This window comes from Lycium ferocissimum, chromosome 2 (assembly GCF_029784015.1).
Source record: "Lycium ferocissimum isolate CSIRO_LF1 chromosome 2, AGI_CSIRO_Lferr_CH_V1, whole genome shotgun sequence".
NCBI classification, from domain to species: Eukaryota; Viridiplantae; Streptophyta; class Magnoliopsida; order Solanales; family Solanaceae; genus Lycium; species Lycium ferocissimum.
Window position 1 is genome coordinate 52,978,391 of NC_081343.1, and position 13,095 is coordinate 52,991,485.

At 33.0% G+C, this 13,095-nt stretch overlaps 1 protein-coding gene across 1 annotated transcript; it reads left to right on the plus strand.

Moving 5' to 3' along the window:
- The first annotated feature begins 8,181 nt into the window (after nt 1-8,181).
- LOC132044311 (uncharacterized) lies at nt 8,182-12,587 on the plus strand. The gene is made up of 2 exons (XM_059434802.1): nt 8,182-8,919; nt 11,501-12,587. The coding sequence occupies exons 1-2, from the start codon at nt 8,498-8,500 to the stop codon at nt 12,351-12,353; spliced, it is 1,275 nt and encodes a 424-aa protein (XP_059290785.1). The 5' UTR covers nt 8,182-8,497; the 3' UTR covers nt 12,354-12,587.
- The last annotated feature ends 508 nt before the right edge of the window (nt 12,588-13,095 follow it).

Consider the following 13,095-nt stretch of genomic DNA (forward strand, 5'->3'; position numbering starts at 1 on the left):
TATAGTTAGATCCAAAGTATAACGAGGGGTATACTTGGCCCTTTTCTGATAGTACAGGGGTATATTTGGCCCTTTTCCGTTTGAAAAATAACCTGTGTTTGAAAATTACTTGAAGAGTAACCACTTTAATGTGGAAATACCATGACAATGTCATATTTCATAGATTTCAAACTTAAGCAAGTGAATAATCCATGTAATCCATGAAACTTTAAATTAAAAGAAAAAAAGTGAAAATTCATGACGAAAGTGTCTTGGATTTTGTCCAGAATATTGCAATGGAGTTTTACTTTTTTAAGTTCGAAATGTATGACAATGTCATGAGTTCCAAAAATTGGCTATTTTAGTGGTTATTTTCCAATTACAACTCTGGGAAATAACATTGTTTAGGTTAGGGCAATTTGCAGGATTGACCTTCACTGGGGGGTGGTCTTTCATTTTTGCCCCTCAAATTGGTGGTCTTTAATTTTTGTCCTTCGCTAAAAATTCCTTAGTTTCGGGTTCTAACCCTCGTTCAATCAAAAAAAATTTAAAAAAATTCGCAAGGTAGAGTTTTGCCTTCAAAACTCTGCCTTAGCATGGGTAGAATTTTGACTCTGCCTTGCGAAAATTCCTTCTTTTTTGTACTGGGTTGGGTTCGAACCCAGAACCTCGGGTTATTAGGCGAAGGGCAAAAATTAAAGACAACCAATTTGAAAGGCAAAATAAAAGACCCCCCCCCCCCTAAAATGGGGGGCAACCCGCGCAAAAAAAAAAAAAAAAAGTTTAGGTTTTTCCCTGGTTAACTACTCTTTTTTTTTCCCTATTCGATGACTAATATATGCATTGGGCCCCATTAATTCAGATTTGCTCCGCTTAAGCCATTAAGAAGAGAAGCACTCACTAACATGAATTTTTACATACCTAAGATTCGAATTTGAGACCTCTAATTAAGGTTGGAGGGAGCATATCCGTCCACCACAATGCTTGTTGGTCCATAACTACTCTTTTTATCTAAATAGAATTATAGTTGGATCGTTCATAACTGTCCCCAGTTCAGTCGGGAAAAGGAAAGAATTCTTATCCTTTTTTATCTTTTTGTGCCCCGTCTTTTCTTTCTATTTTAGTGGACTCTCCATTTTGGGTTTGAAGTCGCCATCTTGATTAGCTCAGCTGAAATTTGGGACAATGTGTCCAAGTTTATGTCAAGGCTTTGGTTTAACCAAAGTTGTGAATAATAATGCAATAGAAAATATATTCGAAGATCCATTTGTCATCCTGAGACAAACAATGGAAAATTAAAAGGGCAAACTACATAAATGATAAATATTTGGGTTTTAATCAAGTCATATAGCAAATATTTTAATATTTACATTTTTTAGCAACAACCCAGTTGCCAACGGTTGTATACATTTTTTTCACCGTATTCGTTTTTTATTTTCGTTGTATTCATGAATACAACAAAAATTGTTTTTCCTGTTTTTTCACTGTATTCATGAAAATGACTATCTGTAAATTGACTTGCTGTATTCTTAAATACAGCGAGTAAAAAATGAATACATAAAAACATATATATACCAAAATTAACAAACACCATATTTTTCGGTGTGTATACAACAAATACAGGCGTATACAATATAGATACACCAAAAAAATTAACAAAAACAGGCAAAAAACACTATATACAACATATGTACACCAAAAAAACGAATACACTCAAATATTGAATAGAAAAAATAAAATTGATTGTATTCATTTGTATCCAGGCGTAAATTCACTCTATTCATTTGGATCCAACGTGACGAAAAAGCTAAGAAGCTTTCACTCAAATGCCATGTGGGTCCTACTTTTGGAGAGAAAGTATATTCAATGCGGTGACATGTAATAAATAAGGGAAAAGGGTCAAAGATATCCCTCTACTTTATTTTATTAGTTAAATATATCCTCCGTTAATGAAAGTTTATAAAAATACCCCTGACGTCTTCAAGCTTCACACTTATGCCCCTATTTGAATGGAAATCCCTAAATCCTCTCAAATTACCCAATTTCAAAAAAATTACCCACTTTTTTTTGACCCGCCCCCGCCCGACCCGCCTATCATCATCGTCATCAAGCTCTAGCTTCATCTTCTTCCACGGAGAAAAAAAGAAAAAAGCAAAAACACACACCCAAATGATATTGCACAACCAATAAATATTGAGTTTTCTTCGGAGAAAGTATATTGCGCAACCAATAAATATTTATTTGTATTTGATGTTTACGTTGATTAAATAATTTAATCATAGCAGCTAAAACTTAAAGTGTGGGATTCGGGAACACAACCAATTAGTCATAGTCAATTGTCAAATGTGTGTATAAAACATATATGTCTTTTTATTTATTGATTTGACAAAAATACCATATATGATTTAAATGTTTACCTATCATGCAGATAGCTAGGATGACCCCCTTTTTCTATATGTTTATTTGTTAGCCGCCTTACATGAGGGGGAAACTTTTATACGTTTAATGTAGTGATAAAATAGATCAAAATTTACTTTTAACTGACATATTTGAACCTCAAGTATGATATAATTGCATTTAGTGGCCCACCTTATTCTAAGGAGTGTCAATTGACACCCTTTTATCGAAAAATTACTCTGTTTAGTTAGGTCAAATTTTTAATTTTATATAAATACTATATGATGATTTTTTTTATGTGTTTACTTTTTATATTTTGACACTCCTTAATAAAATTTCTGGTTTCGCCGCTGCTTGAACTATTGATATTTTGTTAGAATTTCTGGCTCTGAAAACACAAGTTTTGATTCGTTTCAACCATGAAAGGAATTGAATCTTTAGCAGATGAGGATTATATAAAACTCCCTCCGGATCAAAAAGAGTGTCCACTTACCTTTTTTTTTTTTTTTTTTAATTATTCAAAAAGAGTGTAACCAATCAAGAAACAATTAACCTCATTCTTCAAAAATTGCCCTTATTAAGTGTTAAGTGGTCAAATCTCAATACTTATTTAATTAGGGATAGTTTAATCAAATTACTTATTTTTGTCTAGAAGTTAAAAAAAAATTTAGGAGATGTGCAAATAACTAAATGGAAATGTTTTTCGATCCGAAGGGAGCACCAGTTAAATTTTAGGTAACAAGTATATTGAGTTGATCTACGAGATAAAAACTAGCCTTTTCCGAAAACCTAAACTTTTTCTATAAAGTGCATTTGATTTTAACTGCCAAGTTATATTAACACCACAAAAAAAGCCAGCTTCAAAAGTAACCACGCCAAAGGATGTGATGCGGCGGATGGGGCTACTCTTTTCTTAATCAAAAGTGTCAGGTTCGAGATCTGGGTATGAAAAAATCCTTGATAGAGAGCGCTTCCCCTCGAATGGGGCCATATATATGCAGTGAATCCGGATATAATCATGCTACAATGCGGGTACCGAACACCCGGTGAGAAAAGGGAAAAAAAACTTCAAATGCATATGAACCTCACAACCCGTCCCAAATGAGCCGACATCCATTTTATTGTTTACTTCATTAAAAATTCTAGCAGAATTGTTAAAGTACATAAGTATGCATGTTATCCTTGAGTTATAAATTGTTAATTACTTATGCCAAGATATTTGTTCAAACATTTCAGAACTAGTCGTCAGCTCATACATCATTAACTAAAGCAAAAAAAATCTCAGGCCATTACTACTAGAACTTTATACTGCGATGACTCTATTTTTATTTATCTTTTAAATGTTTATATGAATTCCTTTTGGTTTTTGAAGCTCAGGAAGTGAATTAAGATGTTAATTAAATCTGAGAAAAAGTGAATTCCTTTTGGAAGAGGATTTTAGCCCCAACTGGTCCTCAACTAAAAAATGACTATAATTTATTCTTCTTCAAGAAATTCAAGAGCAAAAATAAAGAGAAATTAATATAAATACATCGACAAGAGCGGTTGTTGAGATGGAAAACATTGAAATCCAGAAGCCTCAATTTCAAGTCCTAATGGAGACAAAATATGTTTAAGCAACACACATACACACGCTGTATAAAAATATGGATCACTTACACCTTCTCAAACATTATATAGTAGGAGTAATTAATAGGGTATTCATTCAGATTAGGGAAACAAGAAGTAAAAGGGCAGTCATTCTTTGACACTTGAGCTTCACACTTGAGCTTCACCATTAGAAATAATTAAGGATAAGGAGTTTTTTTTCTCTTTTTTCTTAACAATTAGGATATATAGTCTGTGGTGGAACACCTCATAGAATCACCCAACTTCTATTCTATCTACCATATATTTGCAAAAATCATGAACCACCAAGAAGGAGGAAACGAAAAAGAGGAATACCAGATGATGCATTATAGTATTATTTGATCTCAAAGCCTCCTTCACACCAAACTAAATTTGCACATGTGGTACAATTAATTTTGATTCCTACTATTCATAGCCATATCAAAATCTTTTAGTGGAATCTAACGTGGGAATGCCACCCCAAACCACAACACTGCTCTTTATAATGCAAATTCCACTCCCAATTTTATAAAATTGAGAAGAGAGCTCTCTTCTTCCTTTTTTCTTATTGGTAAGCCAGAAATTTTAGAGGATCAGCTAGCGCAAGGTTCTAAACTCGGTAAATAATGCATTAGTAATTTAAACTCATAGTTGATTGTAGAATTTAAATTATATGTTATATTTGTACCACTTATAAACCAAAACTATGTGAGCGATTCTCTTCTCGCTCCTTTTGTTTTTACCTTTTACTAAAATTAGTTTACTTTCTTTCTCTCGATTCCCTTTATACCATTTGAAGAAAAAGTTTTAAAAAACACTACTACTATAGTATTGTTCCTTCTTGTTTCTTTCCTACAAAAAAGGAATAAAATAAAATGATTTATGTTTCATGCTTCCCCCTATCTATGGTCCCTTTGTTTCCCTATTCTCCAAGCAAAGGCAAGAATATTTCTTTTCCCCTAAGAACGTTTATTCAAATGTAAAACCTAGTTAGTGCTTAATATATCAGAACATTAATATATAGATTTCTATCATAATTTGTCAATGATTTCTCTCCTACCTTGAAATTAGTGGCATCATTACCAAAATACCAAACCAATACTTAATAATAAAGCGAGCATATTAGGTGGTAGAAGTAAGGATCGATAATTCAGAGAAGCTGGTATATAGCTTACCACAAATACTCTATAAGCAAGCTTGATCCAGCTCATCTACCTTAATTGTTCAAGCTCCTATTGATTCTACATAATTCCTTAAGAGTATCTGTTTTATAAGTATATGAGATTATGAGTAATTAATTTATCCCTAAGTAGATGACATATTTAATACCTTTATATTTTGAGTAAGATTTACTATAGAATTAGTTAGCTTAGTCCCCCCAACACCCCCCCCCCCCGCCCCTCCCAGCCCCTCTTTCCGTACCAATCAATTTTCAATAAATACAGAAGAAAAATTATGTTTTTTATAGGATTTTTTTAAAAGTCTATCTTCAAAGTCCCCCACAAAAATTTTGGGGAAAAAACAAGGACAACAAAACAACTAGAGACAATCAGACTACATCGAGAAAAAAAATTCAAACAATTTCATATCCCTTTAACCATCCGTATTTATTCCGTGTGAGAAAACCCTTTTTTTTTTATAATTTTAAGTTATGTTGGAGAACGGCCAGTCGATATAAAAGTCGAACTTTCTTTAGTAACACAGTAAATAACAATTTATAACTCCGATTCTAAAACTATCTATTCTCCTTTTTGTTAAGATTTCCCAATATTTTTTTAAGAAAAAAAGGTTTTGGAAACAAAAAATCATATGTATTTTCCATATATAATTATTTTCTTTCAATTAATTATCAATAAATGATTTATGAAATTTATGAAAGCTGGCACTAAGTTGGTTAGGGCAGCACGAAACTCGGGCTTCTGTTTGATTGTCTGACACTAATGAGGCTACATTGGACTCACACGTGTGTTCCGGTTTACACTCTTTTTTGTCTAACTTTAAATCTATGATCTAATTAAGCATAAAATTAATTGTCAATTTAATGACAATAACAATGATGCAATGCAATAGCTGGATTGTAGTAAGCCCCTGTGAGGTTGTGACATCCAAGAATGATAGCTAGTGAACCCTTGCACATGAGATGATCAATATTGTTATAAATGCGTATTTCTTTTATTGTATTTAAACAATTTTGGTTAATTTTTTGGACAAATAAGGAATTTTATAATGATTTCAAATTGGTTGATAAATCATTGATCACAGACGAAATAGCACGGTTTGCCCTCCAAATGGGCTGGTCCTTAATTTTTGCCGTTCAAAATTGAACCTATACTTAACGGAGTATAAGTTTTTTAAAGGCAAAGGTCATACGGGGCATAACTTGTAAGATATTATAATGTCAAAATTTTAAGTTTATGTCCCGCGAAAAAATTATTTATCTTGAGAGGCAAAAGTTAAAAATGAGCACAAAATAGGGGGAAAAGTGCAAATGACCCTTGATCACATCCTGCAGGGCCTGCCCTTTCCTTCTGTCTTTGAGCTCTAAAAAATATTTTTTCCCACTTGAAATTGCATATTCCTCTTTTATAAGTTTTAACATGTATTATAACAATCCCACCTAGCAAAATAAGTATGTAAAAGAACATGTACGAAGCTATAATCATGTTGCATTTTAAGGATAGTTTTGTTCCCATGAAATTAATGATCTCGTCGTGGGTTGTTAAATTAAGTAGAAAATAAAAAGAAAAGAAAGTGTTTTTTTTTTTTTGAGTTGGTACGATTGGTCGGTTAAATAATGTTAAAGTTGAACTGTATAATTAGACGTGTAACACTATCGAAAATTATTAACCCAATATAGGGAAACATGGGGCATGGTGCACCCTGACTCCCACGTCAAACAATTAATGACTTGCATCAAAATCAATGGGTCTGAATGCAAATTGAATGAAGATTTAAAAGGTAAACATCCATTATCTGTGAAACAATCCTTGTGGGGTGTTCTTGAAATGAAATAAAAGTATGGCATTTATAAAATTAAACTGAATAACTAGCATGCAATTAGCATGTGACACTGGTCACTGGTGGTAAGTTGCAAATAGACTTCCAAAATTTTAGAATTGTTAGGTGTTTGTACATATTTTTTCTTTTCCCTTTGGGCTGCTTGCCAATTTTCTCAAAGTCCATAAAAATTAGGTCCTTTCACTAACATTCTCGCAAGTAGCCATGATTTGATCCCTTTTGACATTTGACTTATTAACTTCTATAAGGTAAAGTATTGATCATACGTGCTAATCTAAATAATTGGATCAAACTAACATGGGTTGTGGTGGATGGTTGGGATCCCTCTCCACCTTTAATCAGAGGTATCAGGTTCGAATTCATGGAAAAAGTTTTTATCGGTAGCGCTGCCCTCAGAAATGTGCCTTGCGGTTCGAATTTAATCGAATTTTAATGCGAACGCCGGTCATCGGGTGAAAAACAAAGAAAACTGAATCAACCAAAATAGACAACTTTTGCCGTCGTATCATACTTCATTGTACAGGAAAAAGGTGCCTAAACTTGTGTATATTGAGGTCATCCGTCACTAGTTTGTTGCTCAATGTCCCTTTTAGAGTAAAACCAAATCTTAGAAACCAAAGGCACGCATTTCTTGCTCCTTCTTGGAGGCAAGGCTTTCAAGAACTTCATATAAACCTTTCAAGTTTTGATAAATCAATAAAGCTACCTATACTAAGAGATCGGCTTAAATATTAGTAAAAGATAAATTTCATAAAAGGTCACAGAAGTACATTTGTTTTGTCTACAAAGTCGCGCAACTTTGTTTTGTAACTTAAAATTCACAAAACTATCACCGTAGTAACACAAAAGTCACAAATGCCAGAAACCCACCCTTTCGATGAATCGAAATAATTTTTGATGATTTAATTAGCCACAACAACACAACTCATATTTTAATTTAATAAATACCCAACCTGATGAAAACAACACGCGACCCGACAAATTAAAACCCAAAGCCTATAGGGTTTATATATGGAAATTATATATATGAAATATAATTTGGAGATCAGAAGTGAAACTTCATTAAAGTGTAATACATATCAAAAGTTTGCAAGAGTAATTAATTTTGAAGACTCGAGGGAGGTTCCCACAATTCCAATTTACAAGAAACCACAAGGGTCGATGTGGAATTCTCTCTAACATGTTCTGCTAGCTAAGCTCTATATAGTGCAAATGTAACGGTTGTTTATAACAAATCAGAAAACTTCACGTATTCCTCCTATCCTATGGAACTGACAGATTGTAAGCCTGCATGTGCTCTCTGCTCTTCTTGTTTTTTTCCCCCCACAAAGTCCTCTTCTCTCTTTGTCTCCTTCTTACCCCAATACTAATCCTTTTCTTTCACCAAAAGTCAAGAGTTAATTAAACACACTTAATTTAATACCTTTGAGAATTTCAATCCCGCTCCCCACCCCTAGGCCCCTCCCTTCTTCTTATATGTCCTCTTCACAATAATATGCCTAATACTCCCACAACTAGTACTAGTGATTTTTATTTGACTTACATAAAGCTAAGATTTTTCACAAAAGTCAGGCGGTTTCTTCAGCTTAAGGCAACATCTGAAAAGCCATTGAAACCTTTGATTGTGATTGAAGAAGAGGAAAAGGGAGAAAAGGGTGTAATGGGAAAAGAGGGTAGTAAAGATAATGGGTGGATAGTTATGCAAAAATCAGTGAAGAAACTTCATTTTGGGAGCTGTGATGAAAAAGAGGTGGCTGTAAAAGAGATAAAGAAGTTGGCTAAAGATGATTTAAAGAGAAGGAAATTGATGGCGGAGCTGGGCGTAATTCCACCGCTTGTGGCCATGGTTGGTGGTTCTCAGGTGGTGCAGAGATTGGCGGTGCAAGCATTAGTTGAGCTTGCCAATGGCTCTTTCACGTAAGTAGTAATTCTTTCACATAATATTAATCACTCTTTTATGTTAAATCTTTTTTTATTTTATTTTATCAATTTTTGGTTTTCATTTCTTCTTTCATGCTTGCTTCTCATTGGCTAACAGTTATGATCAAGTTTTAAGTGCTAGTTCTGACGCTGTACTGATATATGTGTATAGAAATTCTTAAAAATTGATAAGAACAAGAATCATGAATTTATATATATATATATTTTTTTTTATGTGAGGTATTTTTTTTCATCACATAGAGTGAGCAATTTATAAAGGTGAAATTCAATGTTTATCTACATTTTATCCCATATTCATGATGAATAGATGAACTGATTTTAAAACTTAAATTGCGTCATTCAAACAGTAGATGGCGTATTTACTATTTCATGATATCATTCCATAAAGAACATCGTTTTTTCTTTTATACCAAAAAGAACAAAGCATTTTTAGTCAATTTTTCATACAATTTTTGTATTAATGGTTTAAAAACTAAAGTGACAATCTTTGGAGATCAAGGTTAAATTCAATAAAAGAGGCACTAGATGAATTTTACCCGGTAATCAAATTGATATGCGTGCTAAAGGCTCTAATATTACCGTCATAAAAAATGACTGTAACTAACATTTACGATATAATATTAATTAATTTGGTGAGCTGAAATTTTTGGTTGAGATTTTGATAGTGATTTTATTAGTTTATACAAGGGGTTCCCCGTAGTACAAGTTCATCCCATTAAGCTAGTGGGGGCTCGTAGTGCGGTGGAATGACGTGACAATTTATTATTGGACCTGTAAGTAACTGCAAAAATGGAATGTATCAAAAAGTGGATCCCACTGGCCACTCTCAGTGGCTAATTTTTGACTTTAAACCCACTGTATGGCACGTGAAGTTTGGTCTTGGGAATATATATCCTGTTAAGAGCCCAAGAAGTTCATGACTTGTACGGTGTACCTCATATAATGAACAGTCATGATATTTTGATACCCCTAGTGACTTTAATCCAAAAAGAAAATTCATAAGTCCAATTAAATGTTGTAATTCATTGAATTTTTACTTTTATTTGTTTCTTGGGATTTGTCTGAGCAAAGATTAGGACTAGAATTTAGACTAAAGTAAATGTAAAATTGAATGTATGAGGAGTTTTAAACAATTTAATCATGCAATAGTTATTCTTGTAAAAAGAAAAGATCTTACTTTATTGCATCAAGAGTTGATTCTTCAACTTGCTCGTATTTTTCTCTTCTTTTTTTTTTTTAAAAAAAATTGTTTAGATTTCCCCCGAAAACACGACTTGTCTTGTTGCTTGTTTTTAACCATATGATATTTCGAAAATTGTCTTACCTTAAGTAGGTAAGTGGTAACCCTGTATGACTAGGAAATCAACTAGCAAATGGATTTTATCAACTTGACTCTATTATTTCTTTTTCTTTTTTTTCGAATCAACTTGTCTTTATAGTCTATAGCTGTAGTATTTTGGAAGCCTTAAAATTGCAAAGATAAGTTAGTTGAGTGAGTCCAACTTGACTTTCTAGCCATAACATTTTATCCGAAAAGGACTTTTGAGTATGTGGTATGACCACATTCCTTTGGTAATTATGAAAAGGGTTGAATCGACTCTATGATGATGGTGTACAGTAGCATTCACCTGACCTTTAACATATCTACTAGTACTTACTTGGATTAATTTCAAGAAAAAAGTTTGTCATGATTGTTCTAGACACGGCAAAGATAACATTTTTCTTACCTCAAGATATCAGTTTTCTCTTATCAGAGAAAAATGATTTAGAAATTACTGTTATTGATGCTAATGTTGTTGCCATAGAACGCATTCATTAACTAGTTAGTACAACCATGTTTGAAGCCAGAGCGATTTGTGGTATAATTTTTTATTTTACAGACATGTTATATTCTTCCTTGCGTACATTATTTGTCAGCCGATGTGATCAAAGTGTGGTGGCTCACGTACTAATTAAAAAATAGTAGGAATAAATCGACTTTTGTTGACCTTTAGTTCGTAGCACTGATCTGGTTTGCAGAATCTTATTGACTTCTCACTCTCAATAAGTTTTTAAATTTCTATGGTTATTTATTTGGGGACCCCTACATGATTGGGAGACCCCCAACCCCAACTTCAATTCCTACCCATTTTTCTATCATTTTCCAAGTTGTTGACCAATAAATATAACTAATGAAAGTCATAAAATTGGGTCCCTAAAGTTTGATTATATATCCTTTCATTTTTATCATTCATTTCTTGGAACTTTTTACTTATTTATTTAAGAAATAATAAATGAAATGTATACAATTTCTGCGATGTCATATTAATTAGTGTATATTTTTACTGAATTTATAAAATGATTTGAAGCGAGTATTTAATATTATAGGTAAAACGGAAAAAATAAATTGTCTTATCTTGATATGCTAAAAGTAATGATAAAAGTGAAAATCTATTTGGAATCTTTGAAAGATAAAAGTGAACGGTTTAGTAATTCTTTTTGGCCATATTAGTGGATTCGGATTGTTTCATAATTCATTTGTTTAACATTATTCTGTTTTCTTGGTTCCCCTTTTTAGGAACAAGGCTCTGATGGTGGAAGCAGGAATCCTATCAAAATTACCCCAAAAAACAGACAACTTAGATGGAAACACAAGGCAAGAATTTGCAGAATTGATCTTGTCTATATCATCATTAGCCAACACCCAATTCAATATGGATTCCTCAAGAATTATTCCATTTGTAGTCAGCATTCTTGATTCATCAAATTCAAGTGTTGAGACCAAATGTACATGTCTAGGGGCATTGTACAATATATCCTCTGTGCTGGAAAATTCTGCCAGTTTGGCAACTAATGGAATAGTAACCACTCTATTGAGATTGTCTTCATTGAAGGAAGTATCAGAGAAAGCACTAGCCACATTGGTGAATCTTGTGGTTACCCTAATGGGGAAGAAGGCGATGGAGGATAACCCGAGGGTTCCCGAGAGCTTAATCGAGATAATGACATGGGAAGAGAAGCCAAAATGCCAAGAATTATCGGTATACATTTTGATGATTTTGGCTCACCAAAGTTCAATTCAAAGGGAGAAAATGGCCAGGGCTGGTATAGTTCAAGTACTTCTTGAAGTGGCATTGTTGGGTACCTCTTTGGCCCAAAAAAGAGCAATGAAATTGTTACAATGGTTTAAGGATGAAAGGCAGAGCAAAATGGGACCTCATTCAGGGCCACAAGTAGTAAGGATGCCAATTGATTCACCACCAATGAGTCCAAGATCTGTTGAGGAAAGCAAGAAACTGATGAAGAAAATTGTGAAACAAAGCCTTTATAAGAATATGGAGACAATTACTAGTAGAGCCAATGGTGGTAGTGAAACTTCAAGGCTAAAGTCCCTAGTTGTTAGCTCAAGCTCTAAGAGTTTGCCTTACTAAGATATTGATCTTTTTAAGCATTTGATCAAAACTCATCTTGCACTACTTGTGCATTGTTCTGCATGAATTGTTCATTTCTTTGTATCATATGAAAATATTTGTCCTACAGAAAAAGAATAAAAAGAGTGATAGAATAGCCAAACAACAATAGTCTAATGATTCGTTCCAATACGAAGAAGCACATGTGGATCCAGGATTTGAATTTTATAGATTTAAGTCGAGATTCTAACACAACTTATTTAATTTTTACTAGGTTCAAAGGCAATTATTTATACATGTTTAGTAATTTTTTCACACATATACAAGGTACAAGCTAAAACTATTGGATTCATCTGAACCATACCTGGCCCTCTACATCCGTTCCCACGAAGAAGTACACTTTTTATTCCTTTAGCTCAACACAAACATACTTATGTGAATAATATCACAACAATGAATTATTTCCATCATTCATGTTTTATTACATACTTTTTCTTCCCTCTCCTGTGTGATGTTATATTTGGGTTTCTCAAAGATAGAAATAGATTAATTGTGTTTGACTAAACTTTTAAAATCTGCTCATTTTAAAAATATTTTTTGTGAGAAGTGTTTTTTTCAAAAAATTTACTTTGTAGAAAAGTTAAATTACAATTTTGTACGTGGGGAAGGAGAAACTACGCATTTAAGAGTTTGAAGTGGTATACCAATGTTTATTGTAACTCTTGTATTGTCCTAATTTATAGGTGTAGTCAAAATTTTAAAA